Raw genomic sequence first — 21,684 nt, forward strand, 5'->3', positions numbered from 1 at the left:
GCCAAGCGGAAGACAAAGAAATCAAGATGGCGACGTAAACACGGCCGTAACTCTAAGCTCTTCCCACTCATGGGATCAATGCATCTCGCGTGCGAAGGATTCATATGCACATGGTGCACGCGAATTTTTCACACCCTTTTTACTAAAATAACTATGCCATTCCTTTTAAAATAATGTTTCTAATTGTGCTATGACACTTACCGAACCATATGGATCGTTTCTTGTCTTCTCTTTGGTGTGTTTTTAAGAAAAAAAAAGCATTTTCTCGTGATCTTCACGTAGATACTGCAGGGTCATTGTGGTTGTAAACTTTTGCTTAAAGAGGGCGCGCGATATTATTCACAAGATGTTTGTTTACGGTTCTGCAGCTTGTACTGCTAGCTGCATTTTAGACGCTCAGCATTATTTTCCTCTTTCTGTTTTTTTTTTTGCTGTCAAGCGGTATTTTCTATTGTAGCGCCATCAGCGATGATGAAATGTAAAGAGTCGCCTTGAAATGAAGAAAAATTATGTCACATTAATTTGTTAGTTTGTTTCCTATTTTTTTGCACTTTTTTCTTCTTCCTCATCTATGATCAAAGGTGAATACCTTTTTTTGATATCTGTTCTAAAAGCTGGACATTTTAAATATTTTGTTCAAGTAAATAAATCAACAGGATAGTAATCAAAATGCGATAGAGCTGCCCGAGCTGAAAATTCTGATACAAGGACTTGAAAATAAAACATTCTGAGCACTTTTTATAACCATGATGAGGAGACCTATATATATTTTATGGCCTCCTTTTCCCTCTCTCTCCTCTACTTTTCCCCCTCCCCTGATCTGTCTTTTATTGTCTCTCCTTTCCTTTCCCGCCCCCTCCATTCCCTTTCTCCCTTTTTCCTTTCCCTTCTTTTCTTTCCTTTCTCCCTCCCCTACTCTTTTCTCGCTATTTCCATTTTTCTTTCTCTCTCCCTTCCCCTCTTCCTTTCCTTTCTTTTCTTTCTATTTTATGGTCTCCTTTTCCCTCTCTCTCCTCTACCTTTCCCCCTCCCCTTTTCCTTTCCCTTTCCCTCTCCTTTTTTGTGCAAACATTAACACGAATATCTTGCTTCCTACACACACACACAAACGCCCGCAATCTAACACACGTAATGCGAAACAATCGGGACATTATCATTTTGTTCATATATATATATGTATATTTTCTCAATGAACATTTTCATCTATTTAAAGCTTTGAAAATTATTAAACAATGATTCCATAGGCGAAATCTCAATGATCATTAGGAAGGTACTTTACCCATTTTCATTTTATGTCATTGTGATTATTCCATACTAAGGCAACATATTTTGGATATAAAAATACCCTGAAGGATATGTTCCTCTTCTGTTTTATACTTTAACAGAAAACATTTTGTTCAACCAAATTATGATTTGTATTTCCAAGTTCCATGTAATATTTTCATTGGAAAATCTCTTAAAGGTCAAGTGCACCCCAGAAAAAATTGTTTGAATAAATAGAGAACTATGTTGATTTTTGGTACAATTTCCTATTATGCGCCGACGACTTGAATCGAGAATGTTCGATAGGAAAATTTCGCATTTCGATTGTTGTTTGCGTAATTTCCACCGCAGTACGAAGGATGACTAAGGACGGACCGAGCGAAGTATCCTGGTTGAGATTTGGAGGTAAGCGATAAAAACACTTTAATAAATAATTTATAATTCCTTTTTCAAATAAACATAAAAAATACGATCAAGATTAACATAGTGGACAAATATTGAAAGGTTTGGCGTAGTGATGAATGAAAACGTCAAAATGCACTATGAAATCACATGTGTTGTGCGAGGTTAGTATACTAACCTCGCATGTTGTGTGAGTGAGCTCTTCCCATCTTTTCATAACATTTTTCTCGTTTTTTTAATGAATTCTTCTTTAAAAACGAAATCGATATCGCAGAAATGTTGGAAATGAGGTTGAAAAAATGAACCCCATCCATGTACATCATGTTTTACCTCTTTTAGAGGAAAGTAGAAATCTCGGGGGCGAAAGTTTCAGGTTTTGTGGCCGTACGTGCGTGAATATACCTTGGTGTCCCAGGCGTCAGTGGGGAGTAAGCCTACGTAACGTAGAGTAGATGACTTTTCCTCCCCAGACGCCTCCAGGGGCCTGTTGCATGAAAGGGTCTTTCGTAGAACCATTCTACGTAAGAACGAGATATCGCTCAACTGTTTCACAAAGCCGATTTGGGCGATACGAAGAATGGTCCTTGGAAAGACACCTCCAGACATGTCCTACGTAGGCATGATCTTCTTTGCACACCGCCCGCCACCGTCGGTATTGAGAGAAAATGCATTTACGGCAAGCCACACTGACATATCACCTCTAAACATTTTTTTGGTTGCACTCTGATGCATTTTATCTGGGATGGCGCCAAGTTATTTTTTATATGGGGGCTAGTTGTCATCAATTTCAGGTCGTCTTTTTGCACGGCAGGACGACCAAAAACGGATGTCATTTTAACTTCTCCGGGGTACATGTATTATATTCCCGGGGGTAATGTATAGGGCCAAATATTTTTTAAAATATGTTTTCTTCTATTCTCCCTCCGTCTTATCCCCACCCCTTTTCTATTAAAAAAAATAAACTTGAAATATTTGAAATGGGCGGCACTATATCTCTTTAGCCGACCCCTCATGCTTTCTCATTATAGATAAACAACAAATTTCTTTAAAAGAAATTATGTAAGGTAAAAAACGTGTTCAATAACATTCAGCAAAAAAAAAGACAAACAAAACTAAGATGTTAAACATGCTAAATCATTTATTTATTTTTATTTTATTTTCATTATGATTATTTTTTTTTTTTGCTGAGATTTATTTTAATCAATGAAAATTAATTGTTGGATTTGAAACAGTGAAACAAAACAAAAAACCTGCAGCTAATATTGAATTTAAGATACAGATTAAGCCTATATAGCTTACGAATCCATCACAATAATTACAAATGAAGATAAGTTCATTAAAGAAAAGATTATGGAAAGTCCATACGAAGAGGCGCATTTTAAATCTTAGGGTAGGCCCCTTTCGGCCCTTATGTCATAGCAAATAATCTCTATACTCCTTAACTTTGAAATGTTGAACATATATTTTTTTAATGTTATTTCTTAAACCTTATATTCTTATATAAACTTCCATAAATTAAGTGATCATCTTTAAATATGACCAGCGTTTATGATCGTTGTCATATTTAGCATTATTTCTGTAAAAGTATTTTTTCCGTTGCGGATTGATTCACACCTTTTTCTATGTTTTGATTATTATTGCAATTTACTACTTTATCCACTTGGACATGTTTGCAGCAATTTTCATATTTTCATTTTCTTCTTTTACTCATCATGCAACTGAGGTATGTTTATACTCTAAACACTCACATTTGTATTTCTTGCGTTATATCTGACAAATAAAATAAATAAATTAGATTTTTCACACGCAGCCTCTCATATTTTCCTTTTTAGTCTCTTACAATCAGACACTGTTGATTTTGTTTACTCCATTCAAACCCTATATTTACCTCAACAAATAATATATTAACGCATAATTTGCAAAATTATCATTATATACAAGTATTCTATAAAAATACAGAATATTGAACCAATAAATGTCGAAATTACTTAGTTAAATCAATTTTTATGTCGGACAAGGGTCTCTTTCGTTGAAATATCAATAAAAGGTGTCTCTAAAAAGACACCGTGTTCTAAATAAGGGAAATAATGAAAATTTCGATTTTATTTAGTTATGTTTGTGAATCTTTAAAGTTTTTTCTCTTTTAACCTCATAAATTAAGCTCCATACATCAATTCTACTATCAGTAATAAATAAAACATTATTTGATCTCCTTTTATTGAAATATCAGATTTTATGTAAAGTCGTCATTCAGAAATAAAAGGTTCAGGTGACGATGAAGACTAAATATTTTTCCGATACTATCGATAATTAACGATGTCGCGGACTTGGAAGACAAAATTGCCTTCGTGAAACGGAAAGCGCTGATTTGTCGCCAATCTTCCTATCTCGGAAGAATGGTCCTAGACCTAGGACGTTCCTACGTATCGCTAATCTCGTCATGCAACAGGCCCCAGGCTACCCTAACCGGGCCGTGATCGCACAGCCAGGCCACAGCGAGTCCCACTCCCTGGCACTGCCATCGCCGACGCGCCAGACAACCCCGGAAGTCAACGGGGTCTCCAGCTGGGTGACGGAGCCGGAGCCGAGCCCGCGATCACATATTAAACCTATTTTATTTAATTAACCATTATAACTACAATAAAGTACAAAACAGTACATCGATAGCATTATAATTACGTTTGAAAACTTCATACTCACCCATCTTGGTAAGTTATGCTCTAATCACATCAAGTCCAAAAAGGGTGAACTTTTACGCACAATTATCCGGGGAAATGTTGTTATTACATGTAAAGTTAGGACCTGCCTTTTTCGGCTCACTCACTTATCATACTGAAATTGTCGATTGAGAAAACCGAATTAGGGTAAAATAATGCTTTTATATTTATTTACATTTCAAAAATACTCTTTATTTATTTTTTTTAATTACTTAATATGGCCAATATGCCTGTTTTATTTTATTGAAGAAAAAAATTACAAATCGACTATTTGCAAAATTAGTCTAGCTTCCAGACATAAATCTAAAATCACCATCGATCGAAATCAGGGGGAATCAGGGCGGACTCTTGAACAAACTGTCTTTCCAACCGGGCTTTCCAACTGTCTTTCGTGTCGCCCATATGATGCGCTGTATGTTGGAAATTTCCGAAATGTATGATAAACAAATAAAATTTGTTAGTTAGCTTTCAAATCGCTTTCATGAGATATTACATATTTTGATAAACAATGATTTTGTTTACTATTAGTCGCCGTAAAATATAAGTGCAGGTAATTTCTTGAAAATTCGTTTCATGGCTCAGGGGGCGCATCATAAGGAGCGACACGAAAAACGATTCTTCTAAAGAACCTTTCGTTCAATCGGCCCCTGGGATGCAAGTGCACACCACGGGCATTTATTTCCGTGGTGCACACACCCATAAAATTATATGCGGATCCGATCCAGGAGACGAGGAGATGCCGGGAGCATCGACCACAGCACCACCCCCCCCCCCCCCTCCCCAGCACACACACCCTCTCACACACCCACACACACATTAATTTTCTCTAACTCGCAAAAACAGAGAACAAGGCGGATATGCATGCAGGGAGGAAATATTCCTTTCCGCAAAAGGGGTTGATGCTCTGAAATGTCGATATTTCTCTATAAAACCTTATAACCTGTATTAATTTTGATAGGCCCTATAGACCTATAACTCGATTACGAAGCAAAAATAACTCAAAATGTGAAACGAATGATGCGAGGTAGAAAAGGGAAGTTTCCTTTCCCACTCATTCGAAGCGAAGCACGGAAACCTCTGTGATTTATTTTGGAAGAAAAATAATGATCATTTTCGCTCATAAATTAAGCGCTTCCTTTTGTATGATTAAGAAACTTGAGAAATAATCAAAATTTTATTGTGGCGCAAAACAAGTCAGGAGATGGATGTGCATATATATATAATTAAAAAAAAACATATCCCATGCCTGCCCCCTTAAGCAGATACTTGCCAAAAATTGCTTGCTGAAAATCGGAAGAAATGGTATGTGGGGACTCGGGGAGCCGGGCAATTTACCCGCTCTGACTAGATCGAAGAGCGGAAATTTTGTGTCAATGCACTTTAAAAAAATACTTTTCATATTATTTTACACCAATGTGTACTCTTTAATTTCTGGAAATAAATATATGATTGAGTCCCATATAGCCGGGGAGGTGGAAAAACGGGGTAGAAACAAAGGTAAGGGAGACAAAGTGTCACTGCAGCAGTGTGCAGTGAAATTAATATAATTTTTTGCTGTATATATGTTCAATATATGTTACTTATATTCAAATTCTACTTGCTGTTTCCTTTTACACTTTGGGTTTTCTTAATCCTTTCCTACACAAACTCCCATAGGGCTGGTTATGTGCTAAAGCTATAGGCAGAGAAAAGCCAAGTAAACTTAATGTCTTATGTCAATCCTTATTGTTCTGAATTGTATAGCCGGTAGGTCAAGTTCTTTGTCTGTGAGGTGTTGAGTGCTGGGTGGTACCAGTTTCTTTCTAATTTCTAATTAGTCCGTCTAGAGCAATCTGGCTTGGTCAGAATCCTTATAAAGATAGGTAGAAAGCCAAAAAGTTCAGTTCGTGATAAGTTTTCAGCAAGTGAACTCCTCTCAGTATATAGAGTATTGTCAAAGTTACGTAGTCATATAGTTTGGATCAATGTACAAACCCGCAGTCTGATTAAAGCCTCCAATTGGTAAGTTCTTTAACAATTTCTCAATTTTCTGTTTATATATCAAGAACTTGTAGAAGATGTATAATTACTAGAGGTCTACTTATATGCGCATTATATATTTTAAAGTCATACATTTACCCAATAACCTGGAGATCTGTTATTTCTTTGTTGCATCAATTTATCCTTGGTAGTATAGTGGTTTATAATGTCAAATATTGTGTCATTGGTAGTGGGTAGTTTGGTTTTACAGTTATTTTCTTGGTATAGTAGTATAGTCCAATATCATAAGTGAATGTCTTTTTTAGTCATAAAGTTTGATGTCAGTGTCATTTCACTTAATGCTGTGCTGATAATATACTGTAAATTATAAGCATGTTTATAGTCTGTCAACTATGTATTATTCTTTCTTGATAATTTACTGAATCACGAGCATTATGATGATTAGAATCTTATTCCTAAGTTCTTCAAGCTACATGTATTTAGCTAGCATCCATTATCATTTAATTGGTTTCTCAGCTTAATTGTTTTGGTTATTCTTTATAGCTATCATAATACAATAGTAATTTTACAAGGAATAATTCCACGCATATTGGATTTGTAAATACTGTACATAGTGAATGTGAACTTATCAGCTTACCTGTATATTTCTATATGTGAACATGTAACTCAAAATATGTTTTCTACTTTTTGTTTACAGTATATTATCTTGGGATTCGGATGATGGAATGTTGGAAATAAAGATTTTCGCAATTAAACATCGATTCCACGAATAAATTTCTTTTGGAGTGTTGTATTTTGAAACTCCTCACTGCAAACCAAGAGGCGTAGTGAGGCAGTCACAATAATATACAACCGGCTTGACTGGACAGCAGTGGTTATGGCTACGACAAAGGCGATGTCTGAATCGGCTACAAAAACCAATGCAACGAGTGGACTGGCTAGGAGGAAGGCGATGAGTCTCACTAACAGAAGTACAACCAGTTCCCGTAAGACAATTAAGCAAGAAGCAGCCTTCAAAGCAGAGTTAGCTGCGATGGACCAAGAGGACGCCATCGAGCTCAAAGAGGCTGCCCATCAATTAGAACTTAAAGAGGCAGCACACCAGCTTGCCCTGAAGAAGGAGCGATTACGCTTGAAGAGACTGCAAAAGGTAGCAGAGTTTGCCAATAAAATGCAAGAAGCAGAGGATGCAGACGAAGAATATGCAGAATCGTGTGCATCAGAATTGGACAGCATTCCGATGGCTACCGAAGGTGAGACAATGACCCGATTCTTTACATCACAACAGAGGGAAGACAGTCATTCCAAAGATGAAAGCGGTTGTTGGGATAAAGTTGCCAACTCATTGGCCCAAATGGCTCAATTTAGCATAAAACAGAGTGAGATATCAGAAAAATTGGCAGTCACTAGCCAGTTACCCAAGCTCGAGGTTCCCGTCTTTCGAGGAGACCCTATTGACTATACACGGTGGAGGAATGCATTTGATGGCATGATAGACGCCAAGCCATTGGATTCAGCGACAAAGCTGAATTATCTGAATAACTATGTCGCAGGTGAACCAAAAGAAGTTGTTGAACATTATCTACTGCTTGGCACCAGTGATGCGTATGAGAAAGCTCGGGAACTACTTTCAGAGAGGTACGGTAATGCAAGTGTGGTTAGCATGGCATTTACTTCCAAGCTCAAGTCATGGCCGTGCATAAGTGATCGGGATTCCATTGGACTGAGAGCATTCTCAGATTTTCTGGAGAAGGTGGTAGCGGCAAAGATGACAGTTGAAAGTCTAGGAATCCTCGATTTCCCACAGGAGAACTTTCGCTTGGTTGCTAAACTCCCGCCCTATTTGGAAAGTAAATGGAGAGGCGTCATTGACAAGTGGCAAAGTGCATGTGGACGAGCAACCTACCCTCCTTTTGCAAAATTCTCTGAATTTGTGAAGAAGGCAGCAAGACAGGCAAACATCCCAGAACTGGAAGGTGTTGAGAGAGAGAGAAGAAGTCATCACTCACTCAAAACTCCACGAGGTCACACCCTATAGCCACCAGTGGTAATATGGATCGCCAACGTTCTAGACCAGTCAAGCATGGAGTATACACATCTTGTCCATATTGCAATGGGGATCACCACCTCGATGACTGCAGTGAGTTTATGAATATGACCATTTCGGAAAGGAAGAAGTTCTTCATTTCAAAGACTATCTGCTATGGATGTGCCACAACCGATGATCATCGTATAAAGGATTGCAGTGACAGAAGGGATTGCAAGCTTTGTGGTGGAAGACATTTGACCTGTCTTCACTTTGGATCTAAGCTGAAGCACCGGCAAGATGAAGGATTATCCAACTGTACAAATATATGCAATCTGCTGGATCAAGATGGACCAGATCACTGCATGATTGTACCAGTATGGGTTAGGCATTCAGATAACCCTTCCCATGAAGTCCTTCAATACGCAATTCTGGATGACCAATCTAATGTCGGATTTATATCCAATAACTTATGCAATAAACTAAGTATAGATGGACCGGAAACAGACCTGATGCTTACTACAATGCATAACAAATCTAACATCAGAAGCAAAAAGATAAAAGGCGTTGAAGTACTAGATTTTCATAAGAAGCAAATCATCTCCCTTCCTGCATGCTACTCTAGAAGCAGCATTCCCGCAAACCGGTCACAAATACCGAAGACAGAAGTGGTAAGACAGTGGCCCCACCTTAAAAGGGTTGCAGACCAGCTAGTACCTTACAACCAAGAGATAGAGGTGTCGCTCCTTATAGGAAACAACTGTCCAAGAGCTATCAGACCCCGAGACGTCATCGCAGGGGGAGAAGATCACCCATATGCTGTAAAGTCTGCACTTGGATGGGGTGTCATCGGCAGAGTTTGCAAGACCCCAGAAAGTAGAGAACAGGGAGTCTGTCACAAAATCACCACTGAGGGCGCTAGAAACCACTCCATGTTCGTCCTTCCACGATCGGCCAAAGAAATTCTCACTCCTGAACGGGTTCTCAAGGCACTGGAGTCAGACTTTCAGAACGAGGATAGTAGGGAGCAGTCTCTTTCTGTTGAAGATCAACGGTTCCTAAACATCCTGAACACCGGCATAAAGAAGAGAGATGATGGCCACTACGAGATGCCTCTTCCCTTCAAAAAAGATAAGCCATCTCTTCCATACAACCGCCAGCTAGCTGATAAGAGATGGAATCAGCTTAATGCCCGATTTAGAAAGAACCCTCGTTTCTTGAAAGACTATCAGGAATTTATGGCTGATGTCATCTCGACTTGTGCAGAACGAGCTCCGGAGTGTTATACACCAGGAAAGGTCAACTATGTTCCACACACAGGAGTTTACCATCCCAAGAAGCCGGAAAAAATACGAGTAGTCTTTGACTGCTCTGCCAAATTTCAAGGAGTCTCCCTCAATGATCACCTTCTGCAGGGTCCAGATCTGACAAATGGGCTTCTTGGTGTTCTGTGCAGATTTAGACGAGAAGAGGTTGCTTTTATGGCAGACATTAAAAGCATGTTTCATCAGTTCCATGTTGCCGAGGAGGATCGTGATATGCTGAGATTCCTATGGTGGGAAGATGGAGATGCTAGCAAGCGCGTCGTGGAATACAGGATGACGGTACACTTGTTTGGTGCAGCCAGCTCTCCAGGTTGTGCCAACTTCGGGCTAAAGAGGGCAGCAGACGATGGCGAAGAATCCCTTGGTAAGGAGGCTGCAGATTTCATCAGAAATGAATTCTATGTTGACGACGGACTTAAGTCGGTGTCTACTCCACAAGAAGCAGTGAGCCTTCTGAAGGCAAGCCAGGCTATCTGTGCCCGAGCGGGATTAAAGTTGCACAAAATCCTGTCTAACAAGAAGGCAGTTCTGAAAGCTTTCCCTGTCGAAGAGTGGTCAAAAGGGATTGCCGACCTCAACCTTGATGCTGACCCACTTCCTCTAGAGCGAGCCTTAGGAGTTGTTTGGTGTGTGGAGAACGACACGTTACAGTTTAGGATAGAGCTGCGAGATCAACCTCTCACGCGACGTGGAATTCTCTCCACCATTTGTTCAATATATGACCCTATCGGATTTATCAGTCCAGTTACACTCTGTGGGAAGCAAATACTTCAAGAGCTGTGCAGGCTCAAGATTGACTGGGATGATGTCATCCCAGATGAAATCAGATCACGATGGGTGAAATGGAAAAGTGAAGTTCGGAAATTGGAGCAGATGCAAGTTCAAAGATGTTACAAGCCGGCCAACTTCGGCAAGGTTGAGTCCGCAGAACTACACCACTTCTCTGACGCAAGCTATGATGGATACGGACAATGCTCTTACCTCCGCCTGGTAAATGAGAAAGGTGACAGCTCCTGCTCCTTGGTTATTGCTAAATCAAGAGTCACTCCTCTCAGACCATTCACCATCCCTAGGCTAGAGCTGACTGCAGCAACCATCTCAGCTAAGATGAGCTCCTTTCTCCGCAAAGAATTGGTATATCCTCGTATACAAAAGTACTTCTGGACCGACAGCAAGGTAGTTCTTGGCTACATAAGTAACGAAGCAAGGAGGTTCCATGTATTCGTCGCCAACAGGGTGCAACTAATACGGGACAATACCAATCCAAAGGCATGGTTCTATATTGATACCAAGATGAATCCCGCCGATGATGCTTCACGTGGAATGACAGCCGGAGAGCTTGTTCAAAATGACCGCTGGTTGACTGGTCCAGACTTTCTTCGAGGAAATGGATCATTCAGCCCCCCAGAGCATGAAGATAAGCCTCCCTTGAGTACCAACGACCCAGAGTTGAAGAAGGTTACCACTCTTGCAACAAGGTCAGAAGAAGTGCACTATATTCAGTCAAGCCGTCTGCAACACATATCGAGCTGGCAGCGAGCAATAAGAGTAATCGCTCTGTGTCGTAAGTTCATCCACCGAATCAACAAGAGAGGTTGCACATCCAACAGAGGACTTCATGTGAACCGCCCTATACAGAGGGTGAACTTTACAGTAGATGAACTACAAGCAGCTGAAAGAGTGATCATTCAGAACTTGCAGAAGGAGTACTTGCAGGATGAATGGAGGCTCCTCAAATCCCATCGTGTAGATAGGCTAAACAACAGAGTCAATTCGAGGAAAGTTAAGGTTCTGAAACAGTCGAGTAACCTTCAGAAACTTGATCCATTCCTCGACGACCAAGACATTATGCGAGTGGGAGGGAGAATTAGCAGAGCTGACGTTTCCATTGAGACAAAGCACCCGGTTATCTTACCAAGGCACTCCCATTTGTCTGTACTCCTGATTCGACACCATCATGAAAAGGTTAACCACATGGGCAGAGGGATGACCCACAATCAACTTAGGCAATCTGGATACTGGGTGATCGGAGGATCTTCAGCGGTATCGAATGTCATCTCCAGATGCGTCACCTGCCGAAAGCTCAGAGGAAGTCTGCAACAACAAAAGATGGCAGAATTGCCGAAAGATCGACTTGACCCAGTTCCTCCATTCACATATTGTGGTGTGGATTATTTCGGTCCTTTCACCATTCGAGAACGGAGAAGTGACCTGAAGAGATATGGTGTTATATTTACATGTATGTCGTCAAGAGCAGTGCATCTAGAGTCTGCCAATAGCCTGAGTAGCAGTTGTTTCATTAACTGTCTGAGACGTTTCTTAAGTCGCAGAGGCCCTGTTCGACAAATTCGCTCTAATCAAGGCATAACATTCATTGGCGCAAGAAATGAACTTCGTGGGGCCTTTCAAGAGATGAACCAAGATAGAGTCCAGGAGTACCTAGGTGTAAATGGAGTTGATTGGATTCCATTTAAGCTAAATACGCCACATTCATCACACATGGGAGGAGTATGGGAACGCCAGATCTCTACTGTGCGAAGGGCCTTGGAACCACTGCTGATGTCTAGTGGAAACCAACTGGATGATGAGTCTTTTAGGACGTTCCTGACTGAAGTAGAATCTATTGTAAACAGTAGACCTCTCACTACTTCAAATCTCTGCTCCTCTGACGCTCCTGAACCATTAACTCCAAATCACCTCCTTACAATGAAGCCTAAAGTCATATTACCTCCTCCTGGAAAATTCCAACGAGCGGACTCTTACTCTCGAAGATGGTGGCGTCGAGTTCAATATCTATCCAACGAGTTTTGGCTGAGATGGAGAAAGGAGTTCCTTCCAACGCTCCAAACCAGAGAGAAATGGGTCAAACCACGTAAAAATGTTGAAGTAGGCGATATCGTCATCCTGAAGGAAGGTGATGATAACCGATGCAATTGGCCGTTAGGACGGGTAGTCGAGACTATTCCAAGCAATGATGGCTGCAAATGACCGCTGGTTGACTGGTCCAGACTTTCTTCGAGGAAATGGATCATTCAGCCCCCCAGAGCATGAAGATAAGCCTCCCTTGAGTACCAACGACCCAGAGTTGAAGAAGGTTACCACTCTTGCAACAAGGTCAGAAGAAGTGCACTATATTCAGTCAAGCCGTCTGCAACACATATCGAGCTGGCAGCGAGCAATAAGAGTAATCGCTCTGTGTCGTAAGTTCATCCACCGAATCAACAAGAGAGGTTGCACATCCAACAGAGGACTTCATGTGAACCGCCCTATACAGAGGGTGAACTTTACAGTAGATGAACTACAAGCAGCTGAAAGAGTGATCATTCAGAACTTGCAGAAGGAGTACTTGCAGGATGAATGGAGGCTCCTCAAATCCCATCGTGTAGATAGGCTAAACAACAGAGTCAATTCGAGGAAAGTTAAGGTTCTGAAACAGTCGAGTAACCTTCAGAAACTTGATCCATTCCTCGACGACCAAGACATTATGCGAGTGGGAGGGAGAATTAGCAGAGCTGACGTTTCCATTGAGACAAAGCACCCGGTTATCTTACCAAGGCACTCCCATTTGTCTGTACTCCTGATTCGACACCATCATGAAAAGGTTAACCACATGGGCAGAGGGATGACCCACAATCAACTTAGGCAATCTGGATACTGGGTGATCGGAGGATCTTCAGCGGTATCGAATGTCATCTCCAGATGCGTCACCTGCCGAAAGCTCAGAGGAAGTCTGCAACAACAAAAGATGGCAGAATTGCCGAAAGATCGACTTGACCCAGTTCCTCCATTCACATATTGTGGTGTGGATTATTTCGGTCCTTTCACCATTCGAGAACGGAGAAGTGACCTGAAGAGATATGGTGTTATATTTACATGTATGTCGTCAAGAGCAGTGCATCTAGAGTCTGCCAATAGCCTGAGTAGCAGTTGTTTCATTAACTGTCTGAGACGTTTCTTAAGTCGCAGAGGCCCTGTTCGACAAATTCGCTCTAATCAAGGCACAACATTCATTGGCGCAAGAAATGAACTTCGTGGGGCCTTTCAAGAGATGAACCAAGATAGAGTCCAGGAGTACCTAGGTGTAAATGGAGTTGATTGGATTCCATTTAAGCTAAATACGCCACATTCATCACACATGGGAGGAGTATGGGAACGCCAGATCTCTACTGTGCGAAGGGCCTTGGAACCACTGCTGATGTCTAGTGGAAACCAACTGGATGATGAGTCTTTTAGGACGTTCCTGACTGAAGTAGAATCTATTGTAAACAGTAGACCTCTCACTACTTCAAATCTCTGCTCCTCTGACGCTCCTGAACCATTAACTCCAAATCACCTCCTTACAATGAAGCCTAAAGTCATATTACCTCCTCCTGGAAAATTCCAACGAGCGGACTCTTACTCTCGAAGATGGTGGCGTCGAGTTCAATATCTATCCAACGAGTTTTGGCTGAGATGGAGAAAGGAGTTCCTTCCAACGCTCCAAACCAGAGAGAAATGGGTCAAACCACGTAAAAATGTTGAAGTAGGCGATATCGTCATCCTGAAGGAAGGTGATGATAACCGATGCAATTGGCCGTTAGGACGGGTAGTCGAGACTATTCCAAGCAATGATGGCTGCATCCGGAAGGTTAAGCTCCTCATGGCAGATGGCACGCTAGATAACAACGGGAAACGACTCGGAAAACCAACTCATCTAGAAAGACCAATTCATAAGCTGGTAGTCCTCGTGCATGCAAAAGAATCAACCACAGATGACTCGAAAGAGAAGTAGGACCGGGAATTCCCCCTCAAGGAGCCAAACACTGGTATCGAATGGAGAGAGAGTACTAAATTATCTGTTACCATGTGTTTGTTCTCTATTCTATCTTTCTGCTCCTTCTTTGCTTTCCTTTCATTATTCCGTCTATATATTTTCATTCTTCAAACTTTCCCAAAGCGCTCTGAGTAATAAACTATTAATTTTACTTATGTCAGATTCCTGAATATTGAATTATGCCTATGCTACGTTTCGTTTTACTTAGATTTCTTCCTTCGATCTATTACCCTCATACAATGCTATCTTCCTTTTTAACTATTTTTTAACGTCATGATAAGGACGAACGTAATTATTTCTTAATCAAGTAATCGTGTCATTTCCATTTGAAATATTGTTTGGTTGTTACATTTTATGTGTGCATTTTATGTATTACATAATGATATCGGAATATCATGTTTCACATTTTTTAATATTCTCGGTTCAGTTAATGATTCACGATATCCAGATTTAAGTGATGACTGGTTAGGTAACTGATGGCAATCAGTTAAAGGAGCCATGTCACTGCAGCAGTGTGCAGTGAAATTAATATAATTTTTTGCTGTATATATGTTCAATATATGTTACTTATATTCAAATTCTACTTGCTGTTTCCTTTTACTCTTTGGGTTTTCTTAATCCTTTCCTACACAAACTCCCATAGGGCTGGTTATGTGCTAAAGCTATAGGCAGAGAAAAGCCAAGTAAACTTAATGTCTTATGTCAATCCTTATTGTTCTGAATTGTATAGCCGGTAGGTCAAGTTCTTTGTCTGTGAGGTGTTGAGTGCTGGGTGGTACCAGTTTCTTTCTAATTTCTAATTAGTCCGTCTAGAGCAATCTGGCTTGGTCAGAATCCTTATAAAGATAGGTAGAAAGCCAAAAAGTTCAGTTCGTGATAAGTTTTCAGCAAGTGAACTCCTCTCAGTATATAGAGTATTGTCAAAGTTACGTAGTCATATAGTTTGGATCAATGTACAAACCCGCAGTCTGATTAAAGCCTCCAATTGGTAAGTTCTTTAACAATTTCTCAATTTTCTGTTTATATATCAAGAACTTGTAGAAGATGTATAATTACTAGAGGTCTACTTATATGCGCATTATATATTTTAAAGTCATACATTTACCCAATAACCTGGAGATCTGTTATTTCTTTGTTGCATCAATTTATCCTTGGTAGTATAGTGGTTTATAATGTCAAATATTGTGTCATTGGTAGTGGGTAGTTTGGTTTTACAGTTATTTTCTTGGTATAGTAGTATAGTCCAATATCATAAGTGAATGTCTTTTTTAGTCATAAAGTTTGATGTCAGTGTCATTTCACTTAATGCTGTGCTGATAATATACTGTAAATTATAAGCATGTTTATAGTCTGTCAACTATGTATTATTCTTTCTTGATAATTTACTGAATCACGAGCATTATGATGATTAGAATCTTATTCCTAAGTTCTTCAAGCTACATGTATTTAGCTAGCATCCATTATCATTTGGTTTCTCAGCTTAATTGTTTTGGTTATTCTTTATAGCTATCATAATACAATAGTAATTTTACAAGGAATAATTCCACGCATATTGGATTTGTAAATACTGTACATAGTGAATGTGAACTTATCAGCTTACCTGTATATTTCTATATGTGAACATGTAACTCAAAATATGTTTTCTACTTTTTGTTTACAGTATATTATCTTGGGATTCGGATGATGGAATGTTGGAAATAAAGATTTTCGCAATTAAACATCGATTCCACGAATAAATTTCTTTTGGAGTGTTGTATTTTGAAACTCCTCACTGCAAACCAAGAGGCGTAGTGAGGCAGTCACACAAAGGGAAAAGGTAATTTGGATATCCCCCCCCCCCCCGCAGCGGCGCGGAAGCAAAATGTGGTATGAAGAAAGAGAAGAACGTCTCGTTCATGTTTTTATTCTTTTGAATAAAAATAAGAAGGATAAACAATAAAGCTTTATTCTTCTTCCCTTCCCCTTTCACTTTTTCTTTTTTTCCTTTTCCCCTTCTTTTTTTCTTTTTGGAGACGTTTTGGGGGCGACTACCCCACCGCCCCCCTCCCCCTGTCTATGCGCCTGTTGCACATTTATAACAGTCATGTGTAAAAATATGAAAGTTTGTTCAACAATTACACATTCTTTACACAATATTGATTTTTGTTCCAAAAATCATTCAAGTCTGTATTTAACACGTTTAAAGGGGGAGGGTAATAAAACATTTTCACTGAGCGATTTAGAGTATTTTACCGGGGCACTGCGAGAGGGGGGATGTCCTTACAGGATGGACATAAAGCTCGTTCGGACCAGGGGCGTAGGTATACAGGAGGGGACCGGGGGCACTTGCCCCCATAGATTTGGTGTGACCCCAGGTGCCCCCTGAAAAATATTCTGCTGGATAAAAGATTGGTATAGGGCCTTTAAGTTACATCATCATGTACATTTCTTGCTTAAGTGTTATACATACTTTCTCTGGCATTGATGAGAGCACAGATTCGAAACGGGAAAATCATAACAATAACTTTGCCTATATTTTTTCACACATAGGCGGATCCAGGAGGACGAAAGCCCCCCCCCCCCCTCCCTCTATTGATGGACATCCCTCTTTCATTAATATTATATTTTTTTACAAAATGATTTTTTTTAAGGGCTCTTTAAAATGTCCGTTTTATAGTCTAAATATCAATATTTTTAGCTCACGCTGTGCGGATCCAACTACATCCCAGGCAAGTTGGTCTCCATAGTTTAAAAAAAATCGGCTCGCGATTTGTTAAAAAATCTTAACCCATGTGTCCTTTTCATAAATACAAAATGCTTAAAATGTGCAGTTTTTGGCCTTAATATCAACAAATTCCACGCTCTCATTATGCATATCATAGAAAAATAACATTTTCATGTAATTCCTAATAACTAAATTGGCTCTTATCCAGAATGGAATATCGACAAGTTTCTTCTAGCGCTTAGGAATACTAGTAATAGGAAGATAATCATCATTTTCAAAAGATAACAAAATGTCCTTGGAATGTCCCGGTCCTAGGTCAAAATGTATCAGTTCGCGCTTTGCGCTCGCATCATTTCATTAAGTGTGCTTCACATCCACTTCACAATTTTCCTACACCGTACAGTGCTTGAAATAGTGCTTAAATTAACCTTTTCAGATCGGAATGTTTTCAGCTCGCGCTTCGAGCTCGTATTATTGATTTCCATGAAAAAAAATGAATTCAGAACGCTCAGATTCAAGGTCTAAATCTAAAATTCAACAAAAGTTACAATGTAAGGCAAAACACATAGAATATACAGAAATGAAAAAAAAGGAACCCACTGGAAAGCAAAGCTTGTTAGTATGAATTCCCCGCAATAAATAGTTATATATATGAAATTCAAATCGTAAAAAAAGGTTTGTATAATGAAAAAGAATACTAATGGTGTCAAGCTGTTTATGCCTACTCTCTATGTGACAATTTATGAACCAAAAATATATTATATTATATTATATTACATTACATTATATTATATTATATTATATCATATTATATATTATATTTTCATACATTATTATTATGTATTTATATTATATCACTCAAAGTTTTCTTTCTCAGAGTATCGTAATCAAGCATCTAACACTGAAAGTTTTCGACACAGCATGTGGACGAGGCTGTAGGCCTACAGTGTTGAAATTGTACATTTTCCTGATTTCACCAATTTTGATACCCATACCACAGGTGCTGCTGATCGCTTTTGAAAGTCAGCCCCATCCCATTCTCCTGCTCCCTCCCTACTTCCCCTTGTTCCACGTCCCCTCCATAAACCCATGGAAAAAACAACTTTTTACTTGCTTTTGTGGACCTGACTGCCCCTCCCCCGTTGGTCTTTTATAAATTATTTCGGATCAAACACATTTTCTCGATTTTTTAAAACAATCTTTTATTGGCTGACGACAAGCACAGAGGAATGACTGCTGCATGTAATTTTGAATGAAACAATCTGTATAAAATCGAATTAAACATTTGGCAAGTACTTACATCAACATGATCACATGTTATGAGTAGGCCTAGCAGATATTCAATGCCAGTCCAGGTGCAAGCAATAACACAATGAGCGAAAAAAAAATGAGGGACCAGACATGGCCGCGTACGTGGAAAACTTTCAAAAAAGCTGCGAGCGAGCGAGCAAGCGAGCGAAAATTTGACCTTTTTCATGTCACAATTTGATTTTCTTATCTTTATCATTATCATTATTATTATTTTTTTTTTTTTTTTTTTTTTGGCGTCACATGTGCCTGAGAGGCAAAAAGAAAACTGAATCACTGTGACCCGCAGGTCTTTCCTCCCGATATAACTGATTGGGGAGTGCAGGTGGACCACTACACCGGGGTTTCCCCCTACTCTTATACGAATAGTGCAGTGGGTTCTTAACGTGCAAAGGTGGTGATTCTCCTCTTTCTGACATAATATTCAGAAAACAATGTCATGTTTACCCTGCTTCTTTTCCTTTTCTTTCCCGCTTTTTCTTTTTTTCTTCTTGTTGATGAAAATGTTGTGGGTCCATGGCCCCCACAAGCCCCCATCTGTAAGCTAGTGGGTGCAAGCCCCTCTTGTAGCAAGCCTGGTAGAAATATCCCGGAGAAATATTCAAATTCGAAAGATATTTCCATCAATCATTATTTTAAATATAAACAATGAGATATACATTTATGGAACATGTAGGTCCCTGTCTCGTTGGTTTGAACTGAGTAGGGCCTACACACCCTGACAAAACATTTGTTGTAAAAATACAAGCAAAAATAATAAAGAAAATATGGGTGAAGTTTTGAGGAAAATCCATTAAGAAAGTTATTAAGATTTCAAGTTTTTTATTTAATAATAATAATTAACATCATTTATATAGCGCTTATCACAAAGAATGTCTCTAAGCGCTTAAGGAAAATATATAGGAAGACAACAAATTTCAGCTAAAATCAAATTATACATGTTAACAGTTGAAAGTAGACAATTGAAACCGCATATGCTAAGGACGTTCTATTTAACGAAAAGATGAGTTTTTAACATAGATTTGAATTTGTCAGTTGAGTCTGCTTGTTTTATGCTCTGAGGAAGGTTGTTCCAAAGTTGAGGGGATGCTGAACAAAAAGATCGGGCACCATAAGACTGGGTGTTGATGGCAGGAACTTTTAAGAGTGATTTTTGCATGAGCGCAAGTTGCGGGAGGGTGAGTATTCTGATATTAATTGTTGAAGATAGACTGGAGCTGATTTTATCAAACATTGGAAAGTAAGCAAGAGGCGCCATAAACGAGCAGCTGTTTTTATGTAACATAAGGTGCATGAATTTCAATTTGTTAATAGTTCATGATGACAGAAATATTTTTTTTCTGTCAAGAGCGGACGTGAAACAATTTATCTCTTGATATACTAAAGGTACAATAAAAAAGCATATACAATTTTTTAAAGAAAATGTAATTTAATTGATTTTTTTAATTCACGATACATGGAAAGCTGCTCGTATATGACGTCACAAATCATAAAATTAAACTTCTAAAAACTTTTTTGATCTTTGATGGATTTTCCTCTAATCTTCAGCAATATTTTTTCATAATTTTTTTTTGCTATTTTTACAACAAACTTTTTCCTTAGTGTGAACTTTCCCTTTAAAGGACAAGTCCACCCCACCAGAAGGTTGATTTGAATAAAAAGTTAAAAATCCAATAAGTATAACACTAAAATTTTCATCAAAATCGGATGTAAAATAAGAAAGTTATGATATTTTCAAGTTTCGCTTAAATTCACATAACAGGTATTTGCACATCCCGGTCGGCATGCAAATGAGGGGACTGATGACATCATTCACTCACTATTTCTTTTGTATTTTATTATATGAGATGTGAAGTATTCTAATTTTCTCCACATTGTCCTGTGAAACAGTTTTTTTCTCCCTGAACATGTGGAATCATATTTTATGGTTCAGTCAAGTTGGTTTTTATCGTCAAATCTGTTTGAAAAATTGAAATATTCAAACAATAAAGTACAAACGAAAAAGTGAGTGAGGGACATCATTGGCTCTGTCGTTTGCATAATGACTAAATTGTGCATATAACTATTTTGTGACAAATAAGTGGAACTTCGAAATATAAGGAAAAAATCTTATTTTACATCCGATTTTTATGAAAGTTTCAGCATTATGCTTGTCTGATTTTTCTTTATTGATTCAAATCAACATTTTCTTAGTTGGATTAAAAATTTCTGTTCGCGCAGAGAAAGAGCATAACGCCATCTTATGTCCGTACACAGTAAACAAAAAATGCACGTTGTTTGTAAAAAGTTTAAACAGTATATATTATGTTTGAATGAAGGGCTTAAACAACGTGCTTAAAATTTTATACAGCGTTTGCACAGTGTATACTGGATTAATGGTGTCTGAAAAACAAATTTTGCGAACTTATTTTGTAGAATTCTGCATCTTCAAGAGAATTCAACCCAACCCCCGATTCAACCACAAAATTTACTCTATTAAGACCTTTCAAGACTTGATTTAATATAATTATTTCAATTTTCAAAGAGAGCTATGAGACTTATTTTTACTTCATTAGGCGATTGTGCAAGTATAAATTTGTTAGTATTAACGTCAGTTGATAAAACACATGTGGAGGGTGAATTCCTTTAAAAAAAATCTTAACTTGAATGTTTAGGCTTATTTTGGAAATGTACTTGCACGAACTTCGAAAGACGACCTTTCTCTCTCACTTTCTTTATAAGCCAAATATTCTTGATAGTTAAAGTTGCGTATATAGTGTTTCTCACTAAACAGAAGTCTCTAATTGTTAGGAATTGTTTGTACATGCAGACGTTCCCCCCCCCCCCCTCTTCGTCATTCTTTTCCCTTTCCTTCTTTCCTTTTCTTCTTCCCCCTCTTTTTCTCCTTCTTCAACACCATTCTTCTTCATCTGCTTTTTCCTTTTCTTCTTCATCTTCTTTTTCTTCATCTTCTCCTTCTTCATCTTCTTCTTCTTCATCTCCTTTTTCTTCATCTTCCTTCTTCATCTTATTTGTCTCTTTCTTCATGCTCCCCTTTTCTTCTTCTTTCCCTCATTCTCCTTCTCCCATTCCTCTTTATCCTTCTTAATTGTATACTTCAATATTTGCCATGAAATGTATATCATAATGAATATAGAATGTTCACT

General features: G+C 38.8%; 3 protein-coding genes across 3 annotated transcripts; all 3 read left to right on the top strand.

The window, feature by feature from the left end:
* The first annotated feature begins 7,239 nt into the window (after positions 1 to 7,239).
* Positions 7,240 to 8,400, top strand: LOC129276394 (uncharacterized). Its single transcript, XM_064098876.1, has one exon. The coding sequence runs from the start codon at positions 7,240 to 7,242 to the stop codon at positions 8,398 to 8,400; it is 1,161 nt and encodes a 386-aa protein (XP_063954946.1).
* Positions 8,401 to 8,414: 14 nt separating this feature from the next.
* On the top strand, positions 8,415 to 16,244 carry LOC129269456 (uncharacterized). The gene is made up of 2 exons (XM_054906957.2): positions 8,415 to 15,514; positions 16,187 to 16,244. Exon 1 carries the CDS (start codon positions 8,415 to 8,417, stop codon positions 12,699 to 12,701), a length of 4,287 nt encoding a protein of 1,428 aa, XP_054762932.2. The 3' UTR covers positions 12,702 to 15,514; positions 16,187 to 16,244.
* Positions 13,324 to 14,484, top strand: LOC135153938 (uncharacterized). Its single transcript, XM_064098877.1, has one exon. The coding sequence runs from the start codon at positions 13,324 to 13,326 to the stop codon at positions 14,482 to 14,484; it is 1,161 nt and encodes a 386-aa protein (XP_063954947.1).
* Positions 16,245 to 21,684: the final 5,440 nt, after the last annotated feature.

Source organism: Lytechinus pictus, chromosome 4 (genome assembly GCF_037042905.1).
Source record: "Lytechinus pictus isolate F3 Inbred chromosome 4, Lp3.0, whole genome shotgun sequence".
In the NCBI taxonomy this organism is placed as follows: Eukaryota; Metazoa; Echinodermata; class Echinoidea; order Temnopleuroida; family Toxopneustidae; genus Lytechinus; species Lytechinus pictus.